General features: G+C 39.8%; 1 protein-coding gene across 2 annotated transcripts in view; it reads left to right on the forward strand.

Annotated features, from left to right (window-relative positions):
* The window catches only part of LOC134226648 (neuroligin-4, Y-linked), a 322,634-nt gene that overhangs the window by 191,803 nt on the left and 105,366 nt on the right, over positions 1-25,465 (forward strand). For both annotated transcript variants that reach the window (XM_062707545.1, XM_062707546.1), the window contains exons 9-10: positions 14,785-14,936; positions 23,716-23,822. In XM_062707545.1, the coding sequence (XP_062563529.1) occupies positions 14,785-14,936; positions 23,716-23,822 (259 nt within the window). The remainder of the gene's footprint in view (positions 1-14,784; positions 14,937-23,715; positions 23,823-25,465) is intronic.

Below are 25,465 nucleotides of genomic sequence, written 5' to 3' on the forward strand. Positions count from 1 at the left end.
CCCACGTAGAGTGTGGCCGACCCAGCCCCACTTTCGATCCCGAATTTGTGTTGCTATCGGCCTCTGGTGACAACGACGTTGGAGCTCGTTGTTTGAGATCCAGTTGTGAGGCCACCAGGCCCGAATTACATACTGCAAGCATCTGTTGATCAACACCTGCAGCCGTTGAGTGTTCTCCACTGTTACATATATAATATAACAGCACAAATTTCACGTTAGAGTTGAAAATTAGTATGTTGGTGCGTTCACTTATCTGTCTGTTTTTTCAGATATTTCTTTAAATAGCAAAGGCAGCCCTTGCTTTCTTGATCCGTGCGCCTATGTGGATCTTGGTACCGCCTTCTGACGCCATTTGGCTACCAGGATATTGGAAGCTTTCAACATTCTCCACTGATTGCCCGGCTACTTAACCTTCCCTTGTTCTATACAAGTCCTGATAACAACCGATTAATTTCCAATAATGCGCTTTCCGAATCACTAACAGCAACCACTCAATATTCTGACACGCACTGGCTCAACTTTTCCTACTATAAAATTATTCTGAAACGAACCGATTGCTTTTCAATAATGTGACTTCTCAATTAACTGCATCAAAACCAGATCTAGAACCATGCGAAAAAGATCACGCCGCTGAAGTGCTACAGATTCAGAAAACATTGCCAGCGATACTGGGACCGCCACCGATGCCATCGTTTTGGCCACTCTCCGTGGATCCTCGAACAGAAGTAGATATGTCGCAAATTAATCAATTACTTCGATTAATTGATTCATCTTTGTGATAACCGATTAATTATGAATCGATTATTACCCAACGATCAATCTATACAATAATCGACAAGAATCGAGAGTAATTTTAACCGGATTTTAAGAAATCTCTAAAAAGAAATGACGCGCGAGCACGGGCCTTTTTATACCCGATGAATGTATTGGGAATGCATGAACGGGATTGGTTGGTTTTCATATTTTTGGTGGATATGACAAGGATTAAAATTTTCAATAGTTTTTCGTAAATAATCAATAGTTTCAATTAAATGGAGAGTTTCCGAGTCGATTGATATATAATTCTCTAAAATTCATCGAAAGATAAAGGCTGATTTCGTGACGGTCCCCAATTTCGGATTCTGATTTGACATCCAGTATCTTCGGGCAAGACGTTGTCCAACGTCAAAAGCTTTGTATGAGACAATAAAAGTTTGCTAATATTTCTACCTCAGACAAACAGACGTAGGGGAGACACGTCCAATATGCGCCCCTTCGCAAATCTTCGAATTTAACGATGATAATGGTCAGAATTATGTACTTCCAATGTGTTAACCACTAATTTAACTTGCCATCTATAATACGGAATAAAAATTTGGACGAAAAACCAATTAGGGACACGGCAGGTATTTTCGTCTGTTCGTCATAGTCTCGAAAACCAATAAAAGAGACGCTTTTTTGTAAAACTCATACGTACCAAATCGTAAGCTCAGGAGAAACTTTCTGCTATAGTGGAGTTCTAGCAAATGTACGTTGCTTTCGTTGGTTTTAGCCCCTACGACGATGGACGGAAATACCTGCCGTGTCCCTATATTCCGAGAAAACGATTTTATTTTGAAGCGCTGCATTTTCGTAAAAATTCAAACCATGCGGGTTGAAATGCGCCACCCCGAAGCTAAAACGCGCCAGCCTAAGGGGCAAGCCAGAGTAAACGCGACGTGCGATGCGACGCGACGCGACAGTGCAATTTGACAGCCTGTTGATAATGATTGTTATTCTTTTACGTGAGTCGCGTCGCGTCGCATCGCTCGTCGCGTTTACTCTGGCTTGCCCCTAAAAATGCAAACAAACAACAGTGAACTGACAGAAGAATCAAGTATCAATTTATGAAAAGTCCTATTCTCGTTTTCACTGCAATGAAAGCTTATAAAACGTTATTTTTTTTTTTTGCTAAATTTACGTGTAACTAGTTGATGTGTGCATATAAAGCCTGTCCACGTTAAATTTCGGACACCCATTTCCAACGCGATTTATAAACATTTTTGCGAACCTCTGACACGATCCCTTAACATGAATAAAGTGTGACGATCCATACAAAATTTTGAGATGTTTCATACAAAAAGTGTGACATAGGGGGGAGGGGGGTTGAAAATTCTCAATTTTTGCGTTACGTAATTAATGGATCTTCCCTAAGGTCTACATGAGTAAACAACGATCTGCTTCGGACTGCTTCGAATGTGATATATGCCCTTTGTGATACGTAGAATAGAATTTGTTCACATCATAGGTTCTTGATAGTCCAAGAAATATCTGGATTAAGGCAATAAGGTCTATAGGAGCAACAAAAAATCGATCGGACTGTTTTAAACATGGTACATGCCCTTTATGACACATAGAATAGAATGCGTACCCAGCATAGGTTCTTGGTCGTCCAAGAAATCCCTGGAATAGGCCTTTGGGTCTACACGCGGAACCAAAGATTTCTTAGATTGTTTCAAATATAGTACATGCCCTTTGTGATGCATGTAATGGAATGTGTTCACAGTATGGGTTCTTGGCCGTCCAAGAAATCTATGGAATAAGGCCTTTCGATCTACATGTGTAACCATAGATCAAATGAATTGTTCCAAAACTGGCACACACCCTTTATGATACATAGAATAGAAAGCGTTCCCTGTATAGGTTTTTGGTCGACCAAGAAATTTCTGGAATAAGCATGGTGGTGACGAGTCGGCTGGGTGGGCGAGTGTTTGCGTGTTTTTATTTTGTTAAATTTGTGCGGGTCCCAGGATCATACAATTGATTATGCCAGATACGCGAGAGAAGTCTTTTTATGAGGAAACAGCGAAAAGTGAAATATATGCAGAATCAGAGTTTTTTTGCCTTGAAATCGGACTTTCCTCGCGTGGTTTCCGAAACTTTCAGCCATTCTTTTGATTGAGTGCCAATTTAGTTTTCTGTTGTGAGTGAAATGCAAGGTTGCCAATTAATATGGCCTCATTTGAATTAGTTGCATTTGAATTACTTGCGGGTGTTCCAAGCTGATCTGCGAGAATTAAAAAAAAAAACAAATAGTACTGGGTATGGGGAAGACAGTTAAAAACTACCGAGAAAAAAAATAGTAATAATAATAAAGTGATTGTGTGAAAAATATTGCTGCTAAGGGCAATTGTGTTCGAAGATGCTATATATAGCGTAGTGCCACGGAAGACATCATATGATTGACTTGTAGACTTAAAACAACGAAAGAAACGAACAAGTATCATACACGAGTTTTCTTACCAGAATGAGGAACTGACAAACAACCGGTGAGTTCGTTCCATTAAGATGATAGCAAATATTTCCATCACAGTTTGTTCAAAAGATAAAGGAATTACCCTTGTCCACGATTGCTTAGTTTTTACTTTTTCTCTAAGCCGTAAGGTTTGATGATTGCTCTATTTTAATTATACCTAATAAAACATATATTAATGAATGTGTACTAATTATAAATCTTACAGTCCTGGCACCACTGGTCTAAAGCTCTCAGTCTGAGGACACGAGTTGAGTGCTGAGTGTTGTTTGGCATAAATATTTTAGTTCCCACACACACATAATCTCGGTTGGGCGTGTGTGTGGAGACACCGTTCGTTAGGTGCTGTCCCCTTACACACATATTAGTTCAATTAGACCGGCAGGTCAGTTGAATGGGATTGCAATTGGTTTCGGATCCATGTTCCAGCCAAAGCTAGTAAGTTTTTTTTTCTGCAATCCGCTAAGGAAACATTCAGCGAATTAACTGCACATAGTTTTAAAACCATTTCGACTCCTCTATGTTATATGGATGGAACAGAGTTGATTTTGAGAACCTGATTTACATAATTTACATAATTTTCGTTCACTGGTACTACTACCATATCGTATTAGGATATGCCATTGCAGCTGGCTGATGTTAATTTGTAGAAACTTAGATCGTTTGAGGCGCACTAGGTTCGAGCAGAAACAGGTTAATTTCTGACTAAAAACAAGTTGTTTGCATAGAAATAGTTTGTAAACAGCGACAATACATAGCACTACTGTGGCGTCTGATTTTTTTTATTATGTACGCATACGTATACGTTGGGTGGATTCCGTTTAACCTGCGCGCTGGTCTGTAAGAGTAGTTGTGACGATGAATGTTGTATGAAAGCTGTGAATCGTAGTGGTTAGGAAGAAAAAGTGGAGTGTAGGATAAGAGAATGTAGAATCAATTGAGATTAAAAGACGGATGAATGAATGAGTGGTTTTCATATAACGGTAAATAAAACGAAGAAACAGACGTTGAATGATGGAGTAGGGTTGCCATATTATGTTCTGGTGTATATTCTGAATTTTTAATCTATGACTGTCAAGATGTAAGTAAAACAAATATATAAAAATGTATATGTATCCAATACTTTTAAGAAACATTTAGCACTGGCGTTGAAATGTTATGTGAATTAACTCCACATCCATTCCAACATCTAATTGAGAGAGAGAAAAAAAATGGCTTTATGAAAGAAACTTCAAACACTGGACATGATCGAAAAATTCAGATATGCGTTGTAAGCTTGCATGGTTAGGACTTCTACTCGAAGTGTTATTTTTCTTTTTTTTCAAACAGTACTCTCGTCTATATGCGAATAAATTATGAGCGATGCTAAAATGTTAAACATTATACAAAAGCCAGTATGGCAAAAAGGCCTCAAGGATGTTGTAAATATACCAGGAGATGGAAATTGTCTTTTTTATGCGGTTGTGCAGCAAATAACAGGTAATTATTTGACTGGATAAAATTGTGAATATCAATTGAAATGTGATGATGATTTAGGCTGGCGACATTTTGATAGAGAGTTTAAAAACATGGCAGATGGTTTGCGTAAACAGGTGGCATGTTTTATTGCGTGTCACGTCAACGAGTATCAAAATGCAATTCTGGCTGAAATGCCACCAGCAAACTTCGAAATGAAGGCAGGAGGCGAAAGCAACCAGGCGGAAGAAATAATAAGGAATTACGTACAAGAATTGGCGAAAGATGGAACATGGGCAGGAACAGAAACAATACTGGCAATTACAAAAACGTTCCAGTGCAACATCCGGATCCACAACCCGTTATATAACGCCATACTATTTACCGGTGGTATGGGCAGAGAGGATCGAACGATAGAGCTGTATTACAATGGCTGCAATCATTACGACAGCATGTTAATAGAACGGCAGGATGGTGACGGAATCGAACAACTAGTCGGATATTTCGAAAATGGAGGCAAATATCGAATGGAAGAAGATGGAGGAATTGATGAGGAGCGGAAGGAAGGTTCGAACACAAGCAAGGAAACTACAACTAACATTTGTCAATCGACCGTAAGCGAAGCCATCACTAATAGAGCGGTGGTGGATAAGGATATTGAGAAGACTATTACGACGCCCAAAGCAACTATTTTAGAACCGGAAGTGACAATTATTGAGAAACCATTTGGATGTTATTGGGTTACTGCAGCCCAGTGTCGAATCAAAGTAAGGAGCATGATGAATGGAAGGCACAGTTATTTATGGGCGGTTAGTCATCAACTGAGTAAAATTATGCCCGATTCAGAAGCATTTGAAGAACTGCCAATAGCGTTGTGGGAGGATATAAAGAAATATCTAGGACTACCATCAAACAATGAGGTGGTATCACCAGATAATGCTGTGTGGACAGCCATTGCAGAAATGTATAATGTGGAAGTGCTACTATACACAATTGGTGGAAGCGCTAAATCAGTTAAGCCATCACAGTTCACCAATAAAATGGATTCAATAAAATTGTTCGAGACAAGTATATTTGGGGAATTACAAATAGACAGTATTGAAATAATCTGTAAAAAGCAAAAATCAAAGAAAAAGGTAAGGATAGCAAATAGTGAATATTCTAGAATAATAATTAATTGTTTGTACGTGCACAACTAGGAACCTTCTAATTCAGATAATGTGAGAGATAGTCATCAAAACATCAGAATAGTCTCTTTGAATGTTCGAGGATGTTGCCAATCAGTTAAAAGAGAGGAGATTGATTCAGAATTAATGCGAGGGAATATCGATTTGGCGGTATTGCAAGAAGTGAACATTATTGGTCAAAGCGTGACAACAAGCAATTACGACTGGATCATATCAGACAGGAGCACATCTAATCAATCTCGAGGGCTAGCAATTCTGAGGCAGAGGGTATCAAAATGGATAGTGCGAGATGTTGGACACGTCGAAAAAAATATTATGTCAGCTCAGGTTTTCATAGAAGGAGATACAGAAAGTCTTCTGGTGGTAAATGTGCATGCACCTAATGATAAAAACAATTCATTCTATGCGAATTTGGGAGCGTATGTGAAAGGTAACCCTAAGAAACAAGCATTGATAGTGATTGGAGACTTCAACTCGCAAATTGGTAGAAACGACATAGAATTCGACGAAATTGACAGGCTTGGAGAATTCATAGGACATGACGTAGCAAATGAGAGTGGGGATTATCTAAAGATGTTCCTACGAATACATTTAATGGACATAGTTTCATTGCGTTTCAACGATTCGTTGCTAACTACATGGAGTAACGGCCATCGATCCTCACAGATAGATCACGTTGTATTATCAGCTGATACAATCTTGAACGTGATTAATATTGATGCAAAATGGACTACGGTGCAAACAGATCACAAGAGGATACTAGTAGAGCTCGGGAGAATAGTAAGGCAGAAAGACCGACAGAGAAAATTAAAAGGAAGGCATTTACCAGCTCATACGTTGCAACAGAAGGAAGCAATGAAACAGTATCACAAAAAATTACGAGAATGGGAATCAAAAGATGAAAAATCAACGGAAATTGAATCAGCGTACGAGGAATTGACGAGAAAATTAACCCACTGTGCAAATGAGACCTTAAAAACCGCCGTAAACACATTAACCCCAAAGCGTAAAATGGCGTTAAGAGCATTGTCAGCAGCTAGGAAAAAGTTAAGATTAGCGAAGGAGAGAGGAATAGATGTAGAATGGTATAGAGAAAACGTAAACATTAAAAGGCAAGAATACCAAAGCAAAGTAAAGGAACACAACGAGAAGGAGATATTTGATTTCTATAACAATCTTAAGGACTACGAAGTAGGGGAGCGAATAAATCGATCGAACCGATTTCTTAGAAAATATGTGAGAAGGAAAAAGCAGCTAGGTCAATTATACCTATGAAAACTGGATACAGGAGTTGAGAACATCAGAAGGAGAACCGATGACCATTGAAGAGGATGATGACGAACTCACCCCTGCTCCCACAAAAGAAGAAATTCGCGGAATAATTAATTGCTTGGCTAACGGGAAAGCTGCAGGAGAAGATAAAGTGAGAAATGAGTTCATCAAATACGCAGATGAAGACACGATCAACGAACTGCATAGGATAATCAAGGAAGCATGGATTACCAATAAAATTCCACAGCAATTGAGAGATTCGCTTCAGATTCCGATCAGATTCCGAAAAGTAAGGCGTCAGTCACAAATGATTACAGGAGAATTTCGTTAACAAATATGGGATACAGAGTTTATACGAAATGGCTTTTAGGTAGACTAAAAGAGTATGCAGGAGAGCCCAGTTTGCATCAGGCGGCTTTCACGGAAAATAGATCTACAGATGATCATATGTTTTGTGCAAGGCGATACATTGAAGCATATTGGAACACAGGCAAGACACTGATTGTTGGTTCATTGGACATTAAAAGCTTTTGATTGTGTGGACATTAAATCTGTTAGGAAAATATTAATTGAATTAACAGTACCAAAACATATAGTTAATAGAGTGTGTCAAGCAATAAATGCGGAAAAGGCTAGCATTCTATGGGAAGGAATAAGTACACAAAAAGTAAACAAAAGCAAAGGTATCAAATGTCGCCATATATATTCACATTAATTATTTAAAAGTTTTAATGGAAGTAAAGAAAAATGAAGAAGTTAAACCTACTCGAGATGAATAATAAGAAACTTCCCATTGTGTTAGCTTTCGCAGATGATATGTTGATGATAGCCGATAATCTAGAAGATATTGAAATATTTATAAAGCGTTTGAAAAACGAGTTGAGAAAGGTAGGGCTTGTGATTAACGCAGATAAAAGTAAAATATTAATAAGAGAACCGCAGAGCGACAGAAACATCCCAAATAATGTTGAAATAGATGGAGAGCAGTATGAAGTAGTAAAATTATTGAGATATTTAGGAACTTTTCTCTCTGAAACATTAGATCGACTGCAAACTACGAGAAAGAGATGCAAACAGGCAATCGGAGGTTCGAAACTAATTATAGAATATTTAAAAAAGTACAAACCTCCTTGGTCGTTAACTAAGCTAATGTACAAAACGGTAATTTCACCAGCAATTACGTATGGTCTCAAAGCTGCATCATTGGTAAAGAGTAATAGAAGATCGGTGGCAAGGTATGAAAGTCAGATTCTAAAGGAAATGCTAATATACTCTAGGGAAGCCCCAAAAGGCAGGTTTAGAATTTCAACCATTTTGGATGGTAAAACTGCTGTGAAAAAAGTAAGAGTAATGCGAATAAGTTACTGGGGACATATACAAAGAAGGAATCCAGGTCATCCGTTAAAAATGGCAGAAAAGGTGAAATTTATTGAAAAGAAAAGAGGAAGACCTGCAAAAACTTGGAAAGAATCGCTCCAAGAAGATAAGGCAAAGTTACCTTGGGTAGGAGAAGAAGAATGGATAGAGTTAGCAAAAGATAAAAATAAATTGAAGAGAAAAGCGGAGGAGATTTATAAAACTGAAGCGAGTGAAGAAGAATCTGAATCAGAGTTAGAAGAATAGGAGCGTAGAATTAAAGCAAATAAAACTAATAAATATGTAATTATATAAGTTCTAATGATAAATGATAAATGGTTTTCCTTAGAACAACACGTAAGTAAATTGATAAAAGGTAATAAAAATTGGTAAGTCAGGTCAATGATGATATATTAATATAATATTTGTATCAAGGCCAGGATCAAAAGTATTCTTTTTTGATCCAGGAAGTGTGAATGCACTTCATATATCCTTGTGATATGTGGGTGTAATCATGCGGGGCTTATTGTACACAACAAAAGCTTCGGAAAGCATGCGTTCTTGAAACGGGCTAATGAAGTTACAATAGAGATATCACCTTCTAGCTCCCGGGTCTAAGATTCTCGCAATTTTATTAATTAAATGGTTGCACGAATATTCTACCCATAATGCCACTGCCAGACAGTGGGAGTTAGATTGTAATAACACACACACACACCAAGAAATTTCTGGAATAAGGCCTTAAGTCTACATGCGTAACCAAAGGTTACTTGGATTGTTTCAAATATGGAGCAATATGGAGCAATATGTAGCATGCTCTTTGTGATGCATAGGATAGAATGTGTTCACATAATATGTTCTTGGCCATCTAAGAAATCCCTGAAATAAGGCCACTAGATCTACATGCGTAACCATAGATAAATTGGATTGTTTCAAATTTGGAACATGTCCTGTGTGATGCATAGAATATAAAGCGTTCCAAGCATGAGTTCTTGGTCGTCCAAGAAATTGTTGGCCTAAGGTCTACATGCGTAACCAAAGATTATTTGGATTGTTTCGGGTATGCCCTTTGTGATGCATAGAATATAATGTGCTTACAGTATGGGTTCTTGGTCACCTAAGAAATCCCTGGAATAAGGCCTTCCGATCTACATGTGTAACCATAGATCACGCAGAAAAAAACTACGTTAAGAACAAACATATTCTAGGTAAATCCAAACATAAATTCAGTTTGTCCTGGCATCAAAAATAAATATGTTTGGATCAAACATATTGTTGCATTAGAAGCGAACGAAAACTTTTTTTGAATCAAATGTGCGTTTCAAGTTGTTTCAACCAGCTAAATGTTTGAAGCAAACATGGATATTATTGTTTTGGTTCGACCACTCATAATATTTTGATATCAATTCTACCAATTTTCATATTCTGGTAGCATTTGACTACCAAGTTTCACAATTCCAAACGTTCATATTTCATTTACTTACCTTTCTGTACCTGAAAAACATCCTTATCATTAATTTGGAAGCAAGAAAACATCTGCTTCTACTCTTGCTTCTACTCCTCTGCTGCTTCCGATCGGATCCGATCCGAACTCGAGTGTTTGTTTACTTTTGCAAGAGCGAGCGAGGGGCTGCCCACTAGTGAATGTATAAAACCAACAGCGATTTAATTTGGTTTTAAAAATAAATATGTTTGATTCAAACATATTACCATTTTGGAAATAAACATGTATATTTTTGAAGCAAATGGATGAAATTTGTATCCGTGATCAATTGGATTGATTCAAATATGGTACATGCCCTTTGTGATGCATAGAATATAACGCGATGCAAGCATAGGTTCTTGGTCGTCCAAGATATTCCTGGAATAAGCCCTCAAGTCTTCATGCGTAACTATATATCAAATGGATTGTTCCAAAACTGACACATGCCCTTTATGATACATAGAATAGAACGCACTCCCAACATAGGTTTTTGGTCAACCAAGAAATCTCTGGAATAAGGCCTTTAGATCTACATAAGTAACCATAGAACAATTAGATTATTTCAAATATGATACATGCCCTGTGCCTATGCACCACAAAGGGCAATTCTTTGTAGTAGATCCTAAGGCCTTGCTCTAGGTATGTCTTGGATAAGCAACAACATAGGCCGTAGATACATCATATTCTTTAATTAAAAATGAGCATGTACCACATTTAAAATCGATCGATTTATCTTCGGTTACTCGTGCAGACCTGTGTGCCAATCTCAAGGGATTTCTTGGATGATCAAGAACCTCTGCCGCTGACTTATTCTATTTTACACATCCAAAAGGGCATGTACCACATTTAAAATAGTTCGATAAATCTTAAAATGACGCGTGTAGATCTAAAGGCCTGACTCCCGGGGTTTCTTGAATGACCCAGAATCTCTTACGATGGCTCATTCTATCCTATCCATCCAAAAGGACTTGTGCCATTACTTAAACAGTCCGATTGAATTTTAGATACGCGTGTAGATATGAGGACCTAACTCCAGGGATTTCCGTTGACTTATTCTATTCTACACATCCAAAAGGGTATGTACCAAATTTAAAACAGTCCGATTGATCTTTAGTTACGCGTGTAGATCTGAGGACCTTACTCCACTGATTTCTTGGATGACCGAGAGCCTCTATCGCTGACTTATTCTATTCTACACATCCAAAAGGGCATGTGCCACATTTGAAACAGTCCAATACACCTTTAGTGTCGCGTGTAGATCTAAAGGCCTAACTCCAGGAATTGTTTGAAAGATTCAGAATCTCTTACGATGGCTCATTCTATTCTACATATCCAAAAGGACGTGTGCCATAACTGAAACAGTCCGATGGATCTTTAGTTACGCGTGTAAATCTGAGGACTTTACTCCACTGATTTCTTGGATGACCGAGAGTCTCTATCGCTGACTTATTCTACGCTTGTAGATCTTTAGCCCTTACTACAGGGATTTCTTGGATGCCCAAAAATGTATGCTGAAAAAAAACTCTATTCTGAGTAGTATCCACACTATTTACTTCTCTCTCTTCGCCTCTCCTCTCGATTTTTTCTCTCTATTCTGCAATTTAACTCCTTGTACCTTGCACCTCTCACTTCTCGTTTCTCACTTCTCACATCCCATTTATCAATTGTCATATTCCTTTTCATGCTTTTTACTGCTCATTTCTGACACAAAGTATCTCGCTTATTGCTTCTCACCTTCTACTACTTGCTTCTCACTTTTCATTGATCACATCTTATTTCGCACTTCTTACTGCATGCCCATCGCTTCTCACTTCTCTTCTTTTTTCTCGCTTCTCCCATTTCACTCCTCAGTTCTCATATCCCAAATCTCAGTTTACAATTCACGAGTGATTATAAAACTATTAAGGGCTTTTTAGTGGAATTCTCAATTCCTACTTCTCACTTGTTGTTTCTCACTTCTCACTTCTCATCGCTCATAACTTCTCACTCATCACTTTTCACTTTTATTTTCTCACTTTTCAATTCTCACTTTTTTACTTTTTGATTGATAATTATTTAAAAATAAATTATTATTGGCACACGCCCTTCTCAAACTATGACATCCATAGTCAATAGAGTGGGGCGCAGTTGTATGGAAAAACGCAAACTTCGTCCGATCAAGTGAGATCAAGGTTTTTCTGAATCGTTTTGGGACCCCAATCAACTGTGCAAAATATGGGCTCGATTGGTTGCGACCTCGCATGCCGCATCGCGTTTTAAATTTGCATGGAGATTAGTATGAGAAAACGTACTTTTTTACATTTTTGCTATTAGCGGCTTCATTTTATCATCAATCACGTGACTCAATACGTTAGCATATAGTCTGGAAGATGCCGAAAGACTTTGCCGAAGAAGATACGTAGCTGGAAGGTCTACAAAAAATGTTATTACGTTTCGAAAATTTATTGTTCAAACCATATGCAAGAAATCAATGTTTCTGCCAGCACTACCGGACGACCTATGGTTATCGAAGGGCAAAACCCATCTTCCTTCTTGTCGATTTTTTTTTCTTTGTGAAATGATTCCGGATAGCTCCCATTAGCTCTAAAGCCCTATAAGATTAATTATTTTGAAATAACACTCAGTTAAATTATTGGTCTACGTAGTTCGGCAGTGCTGGCAGAATAAACGATTTTTTTGCATATGGTTTGAACACTCAATCTTCGAAGCATTATAACTTTTTTCGTGGACGTTCCAGCAACGTGCCTTCTTCAGCAAAGTTTTTCGGCATACTTTGGGTTATACTTTAACGTAATGTGCCACTTGGTTTACGATGAACTGAAACCTCTAGTAGTAGAAATGCAAAAATATACGTTCTCCCATACTAATTTCCATACAACTTCAAACGCGATGCGGAAAGCGAGGAAGCAACCAATCGGTCCCAAATTCTGCACAGTTGTTCAGGACCCAGAGTGGTTTCGAAAAACCATTGATTTGAAAAAATGACCATGACGCCCCACTCTAATAGTCAAGCACATAAAATAGGCGCGTTTTATCCTGCATGCAGATGTTTTAATAAAATGTGTGTTTTTCTATGAAAAATGTGGTAAGGTTAACTTTTTAGTAACTTGGCATAATATTTACTAATTTGTTTTTCCAGACATGTGCAAAGATTGTTGAAAAAATGTTTTTATCTAGTGGTAAATCCTTAAGGGAACGGAAGCTTAAATTTTATCAAAAGGCAGAAAAAACCAAATTTATTTTAATTTTTTTTATTATAGATGTCTTGACTATTATTTTTAATTTGTTGATCTAAAAACATGATTAGGCGTCAGCTGCTATCTGTTTTGTAACTTAATTTAGCCTATTAACCCAGAAAATGCAATGGCTCGTATTAGCTGACTGGCGCATTTTAAACCTAGTTCCCCTAACACTAATGGAAGCAGCCGAAAAATAGCTTACTGGATTACGTTACGGTAATAGAAAAAGGATTGTTTTTGTTTGTGTATCTTGTGTTTGTGTAAATTTTCTGTGAATTTTCACATTTTTGACAAATAACGTACAAACTATATCAACATATTGCTACAATGCTCTGAAACCAAAGCATTTTTCGCTGTAGTCAACTCAAATTTGACGAAAATGTCACTTACACCCTCATTCATTATGACATGCTTTCTATTTCAGTCGTAGTATTCGTGAACAGATGATTGTAGCACGATCCATTCCGCTTTGAAAAACTGTTTGAAAAACTTCCAAAAATAAATATTTTACTCTATCAATTATTTATTTTGGAGTAAACACTTTTCTTGATTCAGTCTAACGAGTTGATGATGATGGTGGTCCCGCCACATAACCCCACAAAGCTTCCGACATCTGTAAAATTAGGTACACAAGCAGGTATACTGGCAATTTTATTTGCAATGTATCGATACTTTCGGTCACTACATCATATGCACTCGAAAACAGTTTTGTGCCTGGTGGATGGGTACGAAAAATGGGTTACAAGCCGAAATGGTTTTTGCTTCCATTTCTATGCAGTGAAAAAAGTTCAAGGTGAAATTGAATTTTGGATAATGGAGCTGTAGAATAATTTTGTAAGCTAGGATTTAGTATGCTCTCGATAAATGTAGTTATTTTCGAGAGCGGCAGTATCGACAAAAAAAGGTTGGACAAAGCATTGCTCCAAAAACACGTTTCACCCAATAAATTCCATCTGTCGTGTTTTTGTTAGCAGAACTTGCAAATCACCGAACGAATCATTTCGAATGCGCGATAAACAAACACCCACTGGGGTCAATCTAACAGCAACATGTCAGTGGAGATTTGTGCTCTAATCGGATTTCATTCACCCGGGGTAGATCGGAACCAAATCGAAGCTGACATATTCAGAGAACAATTTTGATATTTTTGCTCGTTTTGGAATTGCAAACGCGATAGCATATTTTCCTGTTTAACAGCCTGTTCCCGTTGCTATCGCAAAATGTTTGTCCTGTATCACTCTGTTGACATGTCCGGTTTGTGCGGGGGTGGTGAGCGATTTTTTCTGCCACAGACCAACAACAACGTCCACTAGTTGGCCCATGACAGGCACTGAAAATCTGTGAATGTTTGAATCCGGCGACCGAAAATGAAACAACTCATCTATTTATTCGTGGTGGTGGTGGGACAGTTGGGAAATATAAAACTATGTTTGTCATCGCATTGCTGAATTCTACTCGAGCGCTATTTTTTAGTCACGCCGCTCTTCATGTATTGTCTGTTTCATCTCTCTTTTTTCACAGCGACAAGGCTGCATCCATGGAGAGGATCTGCCGTATCTGTTCGGGGCACCGCTGGTCGGGGGTTTCAACCACTTCACCAGAAACTACACGAAATCCGAGCTAGCGCTGTCGGAAGCGGTCATGATCTACTGGTCCAACTTTATCCGCACCGGGTAGGTATTCAGCGGTTTTGTTGGTGAAATGTTTTTATTTTTCATGTGATTCTATGGTATGGGGAGGGAAGAACTGGCCATGACGATCTACTCTACCATCGGAAGTTATAATTAGATTTAAAAGACTAATAATACATATTTTGTTTTGAAACAAGTCATGCTAAATGATTTTAATTGGCATTTTGAAATTTTGATTTTGCCTATTTTTTGATTGCTGGATGCATACGTTGAAAATTTAAAATTTTAATAAATTACCACTTGTTCCTAAAAACTTACTAATGTATTGAAAGAGAGCACGGTTTGTTTGTACTGAAAATTAAAAGTTAAAATGATATAGTTTTGAACCAATAAAATGGTCCAAACAGAGTGGTCTGCAATGTACTCCCCTAGTGGATACATATGCAGGCGGAGAAATAATACAAAGCTGGACAGAACGTGATGAGAAACGCGATTTATTTGTATTACAATCGACAATAGATTGCAGTTTTACCTTTTTTGTGCAACAACGTGTTCAGAAGTGCTAGGAGATCATTTTAAAATCGAAATACATCAGAAATGGAGAAGAATTTCATACACTATTCGGATCGTCAAGAAGAATTTAAGTGTATGATGTCTTTACGGAGTCTACGCCACCATGAACATCTGTGGTGTTCTGGATTTGACTCTGATGTTTCGTTCAGCTGGATTTCAACCTAATGCTTGTTTACAGATTTCTTTTCCCAACCCAGACCGTCTTCCATTCTTGAATTGTAGTTGATACTAGTCTCTGCTGGCGACAACGATGATGGTGCTCAAAATTTGAGATCCAATTGTGAGGCCACCTGGTACGAATTATGTACCGCAGGTATCTGAGCATGAGCATTATGACCGTACAATTCGTAGTTGCTACACCGTGACTAGAACTTGTAAAATTGCACAGAGAATCATGTACACGTAGAAGCTCACGTATTTTAAGTCGATAACGGCCCCGGCGCGACCTTACGGTCATATAGAAAAATAAGGATTGTTGGTTCGACTCTCGTTGCTACTGGAGACCGAGAACACCTCTGCATCTTCTCGATTGTCTAGGAATGTGATATTGCGTTAGTTGCATAGGATATTTTACCTGGATTCTCTTTGGTGAGTGATGCGATCTAAGGGAGGGAATTTTATTAAAATCAAATAAAAACGCGTAATAATTGACTCAATCTCCGAAGCCTACAGATCAGAACAAAATATCTCGGACGCGACCGTTTTGCTTGCTTACCGAAATACGACTAATCGAGTAATCATCGATTGGCTCGATGGCTACTGCAAACTATTGAAGATCGCGCTTGCTTCGACCGGAACAAAGTGCAATACATGCGCATGAGCCACCGAACACCAAATAGATTCTTCTTCTTCTTCTTCATTGGCATTGCATCCCCCACTGGGACATAGCCGCCTCGCAGCTTAGTGTTCAATTAGCACTTCCACAGTTATTAACTGCGAGGTTTCTAAGCCAAGTTACCATTTCTGCATTCGTATATCATGAGGCTAACACGATGATACTTTTATGCCCAAGGAAGTCGAGACAATTTCCAATCCGAAAATTGTCTAGACCGGCACCGGGAATCGAACCCAGCCACCCTCAGCATGGGCTTGCTTTGTAGCCGCGCATCTTACCGCACGGCTAAGGAGGGCCCCGAGAGATACTTTATCATTTTCACGACGACCAAAACAAGCACTGTACTTAGTGTAGAGAATAAGACTTGAAAAATAAATATAACATTATTCGAATTGGGCATGACGATCCCTCCCCAGGCCATCTGCGAGTGGTGGCACCTGCCTAGGATGTGGTGGGGTTTGACAGTGGGCCCTGTTAAACCTCTATAAAAAGCTGCATTTATCCGCAAGTAGGCCCCGCCAAAGCGACCGTGTGCCGCTCAAAGCGCACAAGCCCAAGTACTGGTGTTAGGTGGGACGCTAAACAGCCCTGACACGACGGCCCTTCGACGAGACAGGAGGTTTTCGCAGGCCCAATAAGCCGCCTCTAAAAACAACCATTTTGAACGACATAGAATAAGTATAATACGACTCGATACAATCGGCAACGACCTAGGCGACGAATAAAGGATCACGATTGGAAGCTTGGAACATGGAACTGCAAGTCGTTAGGCTTCGCAGGTTGCGACGGGATATTCTATGATGAATTACATCCCCGCAACTTTGACGTCGTAGCGCTGCAGGAAATCTGCTGGACAGGACAGAAAGTGTGGAAAAGCGGGCATCGAGCGGCTACATTCTACCAAAGCTGTGACGCCACCAACGAGCTGGGAACCGGCTTCATAGTGCTGGGAAAGATGCGCCAACGCGTGATAGGGTGGCAGCCAATCAACGCAAGGATGTGCAAGCTGAGGATAAAAGGCCGTTTCTTCAACTATAGCATCATCAACGTGCACTGCCCACACGAAGGGAGACCCGACGACGAGAAAGAAGTGTTCTATGCACAGCTGGAGCAGACATACGATGGATGCCCACTGCGGGACGTCAAAATCGTCATCGGTGACATGAACGCTCAGGTAGCAAGGGAGGAAATGTATAGACCGGTCATCGGACCGGATAGTCTGCATACCGTATCGAACGACAACGGCCAACGATGCATAAACTTTGCAGCCTCCCACGGAATGGTAGTGGGCACTTTCTTCCCCCGGAAGAATATACACAAGGCCACATGGAAATCACCTAATCAAGTAACGGAAAACCAAATCGACCACGTTCTAATCGACAGTAAATTCTTCTCCGACATCACGAACGTACGCACCTACCGCAGTGCGAATATTGAATCCGACCACTACCTCGTTGCAGTATGTCTGCGCTCAAAACTCTCGACGGTGTACAACACGCGTCGGAGTCGTCCGCCGCGACTTAACATTGGGCGGTTACAAGACGGTAGACCAGCCCAAGACTACGCGCAGCAGTTGGAAGTGGCACTCCCAACGGAAGAGCAGCCTGGCGCAGCGTCTCTTGAAGATGGCTGGAGAGATATTCCGCCGTCGGTAGCAACGCAACCGCTGCACTTGGCACGGCGCGGATCGGAGAAACGACTGGTATGACGGCGAATGTGAGCAATTAGTGGAAGAGAAGAATGCTGCATGGGCGAGATTGCTGCAACACCGCACAAAGGCGAACGAGGCACGATATAAACGAGCGCGGAACAGACGAGCAAGAACAGAAAAAAGCGCCAGCAGGAAGATCGAGACCGTGAAGAGACGGAGCAACTGTACCGCGCTAATAACACACGAAAGTTCTATGAGAAGTTGAACGTTCACGTAAAGGCCACGTACCACAGCCTGATATGTGTAAGGACATAAACGGGAACCTTCTTACGAACGAGTGTGAGGTGATCCAAAGGTGGTGGCAGTACTACGAAGAACACCTGAATGGCGATGTGGCAGACGAAGATGGCGTTATGGTAATAGACCTGGGAGAACGCGCTTAGGACATAATTTTACCGGCTCCGGATCTACAGGAAACCCAGGAGGAGATTGGCCGGCTGAAGAACAACAAAGCCCCTGGGGTTGACAAACTACCAGGAGAGCTATTTAAACACGGTGCTGAGGCACTGGCTAGAGCCTGCACTGGGTCATTACCAAGATTTGGGAGGAGGAAGTTTTGCCGCAGGAGTGGATTTAAGGTGTCGTGTGTCCCATCTACAAAAAGGGCGATAAGCTGGATTGTAGCAACTACCGCGCAATCACATTGCTGAACGCCGCTTACAAGGTACTCGCCCAAATTGTATGCCGTCGACTAGCACCAATTGCAAGGGAGTTCGTGAGGCAGTACCAGGCAGGTCTTATGGGCGAACGCTCTACCACAGACCAGGTGTTCGCAATTCGCCAAGTACTGCAGAAGTGTCGCGAATACAACGTGCCCACAGATAATCTATTCATCGACTTCAAAGCAGCATATGATACAATCGATCGGGACCAGCTATGGCAGCTAATGCACGAACACGGACTTCCGGATAAACTGACACGGTTGATAAAAGCGACGATGAATCGGGTGATGTACGTAGTTCGAATTTCAGAGGCATTCTCGAGTCCCTTCGAAACCCGCAGAGGGTTACGGCAAGGTGATGGTCTTTCGTGTCTGCTATTCAACATCAGTTTGGAAAAGGTAATACGAAGAGCAGGGATTAACACGAGTGGTACAATTTTCAATAAGTCCGTCCAGCTATTTGGCTTCGCCAACGACATAGATATTATGGCACGTGACTTTGAGAAGATGGAGGAAGCCTACATCAGACTGAAGAGGGAAGCTAAGCGGATCGGACTAGTCATCAACACGTCGAAGACGAAGTACATGATAGGAAGAGGTTCAAGAGAAGACAATGTGAGCCACCCACCGCGAGTTTGCATCGTTGGAGACGAAATCGATGTGGTAGAAGAATTTGTGTACTTGGGCTCACTGGTAACTGTCGAAAACGATACCAGCAGAGAAATTCGGAGACGCATAGTGGCTGGAAATCGTACGTACTTTGGACTCCGCAAGATGCTTCGATCAAATAGAGTTCGCCGCCTTACCAAACTGACAATCTTCAAAACGCTCATTATACCGATAGTCCTCTACGGACACGAGACCTGGACGTGGAGGGCCAACGCGTACTTGGAGTTTTCGAAAGGAAAGTGCTGCGTACCATCTATGGTGGGGTGCAGATGGCGGACGGTACGTGGAGGAGGCGAATGAACCACGAGTTGCATGAGCTGCTGGGAGAACAGTAACCCGGTGAAAATGGTGCTCGACAACGATCCGACTGCGTGGTTGGCGTCGTGTAGCCATCAACCGGGCCGAATGGAGAAGACTCTTATACACCGCACAGGACACTTCAGCCTTTATCTGAATAAATAAATAATAATATGTTTTACGCTCCTTCTCGGTAACTACGTGATCTCATTATGATTCACGTCGTACACTGGGGTAGATCACTGTTTTTATTGGACAAAATCTCTAGCACTCTCCCCAAGTAACACCGAAAACATCATTATGAACGAATATCTAATAATAATGTTGAATAAAGGTCGGGAAAATGAAATACAAAGCACGTTATGTTCAAGAAAAGCTATGATACGGTTTTTGAAAAACATACAGCAATTTGATCAGAGAAGAAGTTTCATACTACATTCTCACAACTTGCTGACAACATGTCGATTTTTGACATTTGTTTGGTTTTTTGAGATGTTTCGTTTTACATTTTCACAACATAAAACATGTCTACAGGAAGATTTTACGAACAGGGTCATAACATGTTCATTTTTTGACATTTGTTTCGTCAGAATATGATACAAGTTTACCGTAATTTCAACATCTTTTAAGATCAATGTTATGAACGTTCTTCATCGACCCTGTTGTTTATCTACAACTCGCCATAATGTTTTTCTTTTGCAGATTTGAAAATTTGTTCACATATCAATTTCAAAATTATGCTTTGGTTTGGCATAGTTATATTTTTCTTCAATCAATGGCGCATGGATTTAGGAGAAGTAAAATGAAAAGTTAGCCAATAAAACATGAGCCGCATATAATGTTTCGACCGAGACTTCGAAAGAAATTTGATTTATTTATTCAGTTTTTATATGTTTATTAATATTATCAAAATGGTGCTCATCATTTTAGTCTTGTGAATGTGCAATCAAAAACAAGGTTGCGACTGAACGATGTTGAAAATATCGATAAATTTTGCGCTGTTTGGGTCGTGTGAAAGTAATCAAAGCAGTTTTTCAGACCAAAATGTAACATACTAAATGTTCGAAAGATGTATACAATACATACATACATACATACAACAAACCATGTTACTTGGGTCTGCATACGTTCTAGAGTTTTCGAGTCCTCACTACACTATCGTGGGTGATTCAAAGCATCATGTTGATTCTATTTTAATCTAGATAAATTAAAGCTTATTTAAATGAGTTTTATCTTTTGATAGACACAACTTAGAGCAAAACATACATTTACAAAGTTGTTTGTTTAGACATTTTGGACTTTGGCCGGCATAATAAAGTGCCCACTTGCCGTTTTTCATACAAAATGGTCAACTTTGGAGCTCTAGATCTCGGGTTCCCGTGAACCGATTTGGCTGAAAATTTTACCAGAGCTCAGATATAACTTGAATTTTAACATATCTATGTTTCGAGCATATTGACTCACAGGGTTAAAAATTATTGCGGTATTACCAAAGTGAATTTTTTGGCAAAAATTTATTTTTTAAATATCTTGAATTCTATAGGTTGTAGACTGATGACATATTCAGCAAAAACGCGTATTTTGCCAATACAAAAAAGTTTGCTATATATACCTGTACACTTAGAGATGTAGTTTTCGAGGTATTTGAAAAACAATTTTTGCCAAAAATTCACGTTGGTATTACTGCAATAATTTTAACCCTGTGAGTCAATATGCTCGAAACATAGATATGTTAAAATTCAAGTTATATCTGAGCTCTGGTAAAATTTTCAGCCAAATCGGTTCACGGGAACCCAAGATCTAGAGCTCCAAAGTTGACCATTTTGTATGAAAAACGGCAAGTGGGCACTTTATTATGCCGGCCAGTGTATGTTCCAAAGACAACTGGTTTTGTAGATGGCGCTGTACGTTATTTCTATGAAAACAGGGAGCTGGTGCTGGAGCCCATATACTATAGTAGTCCAGACTTCCACAGATGATGTGCCAATGTATTTCACGACTAACATTATCGTCAGCCGTTAGCAAGGATCCAAGGTAGACGAATTCTTCGACCGGCTCGAAGGTATCCCCGTCTATCATAACATTGCACTGTTTCCCAAGCAAGCCTTGTCGCGCTCGGTTCCGCCCACAAACATGTACATACTTTGTCTACAATGCATTCCCCACCAGTCCAACTTTTGTTGCTTCACGTTTCAGGTGGATGTACATTTATGTCACCTGTGCAAATGTTCGGCCGACAATGTCCATGTCATCAGCGAAACAAATAAATTGACTGGATCTGTTGAAAATCGTACCCCGGCTGTTACACCAGAACAGATATCCTATTTCAATACCAGACGCATCACAAATTATTATTCGTTTGGTATTGAAATACTTAAGCATGTTACGTCTAAAGTATTTTGCATATTAATTTTGATATACCTCTTATGCAAGGCTAGTTCATAACACATTATGGTATCAATAACAGAATGAGGTATTATTGGGGTAATTTCTCCTGCTCGGGTACACTATGCCCATGGAGAATCGAGCTCGCCATCTCCGGATTGGGAATCCTACGCCTTTGCTCGCAAGGCTACTGGAGAGCCCGCTTTCCTATGGTAGTGCAAATGATTCATTGGTCGGCTTCCATCAAAGCGAGTATCACGTTAACATTTTCTTGCCTATTCTTTGATTGACCCGCATTCGGACACAGCCAGCGCTGGTATTGCTTAAACTTGGATCATCAGTTCTTACACATTGAAGGTGACGTTACTCCCAAACATCATCTGTTGGTTTTCTGTGTACATAATTACAATATCAACTGTGGGCGGTAAATCATGCTCATGCTCATGTGATACGTATACTGATTCCCCGGGGAAGCCGAAAATATTTTCCAAACCAAGATTCAATGCAGGCTAGCTCCCATTTTGCGAGATCATAGTTGAACCTTTCATTGCGAGATAACCTACTCAAATTCTATCAGTATTACGAAATATTATTTGGAATGTAAAACAGTCAAGTTTTATCATCAAAAACAGAATAAAGAAGCTCCTCAGATAAATGCATATTTGTGTCACTGGGTTTAAAATATGGTCGCATTATCGCACCCCTTCCGGTACTTCAACAGATCTTAATCGATGAAACATTACCACAGAACGCCTGGTTGCACAACCAAAGTGGACCAACCACTTTTCCTGTACCGAAAGCTATTACGAATGAACGAAAGTTAAGTTCCTACCACAGCTCAGCTGGGCGCTGGCATGTGCCTCTTCCACGATGGGAGGGGGTCGTTCGAGAAAATGTCAGCTCGCTCAAAGCCACAAAGCTTTCATCAAAGCGGATTCTGCCGAAAATAACTGGGAAAAAGGGGACCCCTCTCGTATAATTTACCCGAAAACGAGCTCCAATCTTTAAATGTCACCCTTTTAACAGTTTGCGTGAGCCGGCACCGAACTCGGGGTTCAGTCGTTTGGCAATAAAGGCTGGTGGATACAAAAGGACCACCCCGAAATAATTGAAACGTTCCTACATGGCTCAGCGGAGCAATATAGCGTGGTAACGCTGAAATTTCATCAAGTACGATTTTTCCAGTGGTTTGTTTCTAAACATATTTCGATGAGTGAACTGTTCTCAAAGGAAATGTAACGTGGACACTTTTTAGGTTTTTATTTATTTAATCATTATCTGTGTTAATGTTTCTGTCATAATATTGTGGCAGAACTTCTCTGACAGCAGTTTGTAACCATAAAATAAACTGATAATCCACACAGTTTCGAAAATATTCTTCTACCAATATCTTACTTGCGACGGTAGAAAAAAGGGCATCTAATAATTGTAGTTTAGTGCTTAAACTGTTCGAAACAGAAATGGTATCCAAACTGAACCGTGCACACCCTTTTGTCACCAAAACCACTTGGGAATGGGCTGGGGATGAGCAGTAAAATTTCCATTTCCCTAGCTTGACGGAACCGTTCGGTCGTTCAATAGAGGCGGATGCTCACCTCTCTTGACCGGGAAGGGCACCACTCTGTGCGAATGAAATTTATTGTTCAAATTTTCATATTTTTCCTTCTTTTCTTCCTACTTGTCTCCGCAGGAACCCGAACGAACAACTTGAGAACGACCATGTCCGAGATAGGCAGAGATTCAAAAACATCGAATGGACACCGTACGAGAGCGTTCACAAAAAATATCTGAATCTGGGTATGTACCATCAGCCATCTATTTTAATGAAGGAAGGTCATTCCATGGCACAAAGAACTTCGGTGCCATCCGTTTCGATTGCATTTTTGTGTGACTAACTTTGTAGATGCTGTAATGAAACGGCTTTCTAATTATATCATGTGTAGTTGCTACTCCGTATAGCAAAGGGACCTTTCACAAATTACGAAACGCTGTAGGGGGAGGGAGGGGGTCAAGCAAAGCGTTACGATTCACACAAAAAAATAAACCTTCCACACAAAACGTGTTACAAGAGGAAGAAGGAGCAACATCATCAAATATAGCGTTACGTAATTTGTGAAAGAACCCTAAGATCAAACGACTTCTAGTTAGTACTCAAATTTGTCCACTTGTCTCTTGCTAAAACTGAAAGATTTCAACATATATGACTTCAAAATTAGAGCCTTTTTCACATCCGAATCTAAAATTGATCTGCTTTTGTTCGATGGAATATAACATTGAGGCTGCAACTGCTATTGAAGTTCTCAAATGTACGATTTTTCTTGTCTTGCCTTTTTGTTGGACAAAACCTCTAATACCGTGGGGCATCGAAATCCGTACAAGCACCTTAGTATATGAAAAAGCCATTAGAAAATAGGAATCGAATGTAAATAAAACGTTTGTCATTGACACAGGCGCATGAAGGCTTTTACTTTTAAAGTGTTTCACATTTACTCATTAAAAACTACGAAAAACATGAGAAAATAATGAATTAAATCAACTACTCCTGACTCGAAATCCGTCCACCGTGGACGGATTTCGAATCAAAGGATCAAAATCCGTACAGCTATTTCTTAACTAAATATTTAAATTGAAACAGTCTGATTGACTAAACTACCACTGTAAATAGTTCGATACGCACCTTGAGAAGCGATCCCTTCGATTTGTATTCCGCTTATCTTATGTAATGATTTGCATTTAGCGATTAAACCACAATTACTTTTGGTGAAATTATGCTCTACCCGAAAACAAAATGGCGGCACAAACTCCGCGTTTGGTGGGTGGAGATTTGTTTTTGATTTTTGTTGTTTTAATTTCAAAGCCTTCTTTCCAATTCTATGCCCTAAAAGCTTACTGTCAAGTATCTGAACAGGATAAGATTAATTATTTCTACCTTAATTTGCGTTGCGTTGCGTTGCGTTGCGTTGTAACGGAGTATTTCGTAGATTGCATACTGATAGTTGTCATGTATATTCTTTACCTTTCTTACCCCAATTGCTTATGGATTTCCATTTGGGATTCAATGGAAATCCAATTGGGGGTCCAAAATGATAAAACATGAAAGCTATCATTGCCGGCCACGCCCATCTTCTCCGTTACTAGGAAAGGGAAGGAAATGATGATATGACATCTACTTAACGAGAGGCCAGCGACTCACCGACGCCCTCATAGATGTCAAGGAATTGGATGGTGGGTAGGGTATGTGGTTTAGGAGTATCATTATAGGCAAATGATAGAAAATTTGTGGAAATACGTTGGGAGTGACTTTGCTAAGAAATTTATGTCACTCCATTATCCTTGCCGATGATTTTCCTCGGATGGAGCGAAGGTATTAGCCTTGCCCTGGCTAATAGCCTAGGCTTAAGCGCCTTTGCTCGCACTCTGAAACGAAAAAAGAGCAAAAA

The sequence above is a fragment of the Armigeres subalbatus genome, chromosome 3 (genome assembly GCF_024139115.2).
Source record: "Armigeres subalbatus isolate Guangzhou_Male chromosome 3, GZ_Asu_2, whole genome shotgun sequence".
Classification (NCBI taxonomy): domain Eukaryota; kingdom Metazoa; phylum Arthropoda; class Insecta; order Diptera; family Culicidae; genus Armigeres; species Armigeres subalbatus.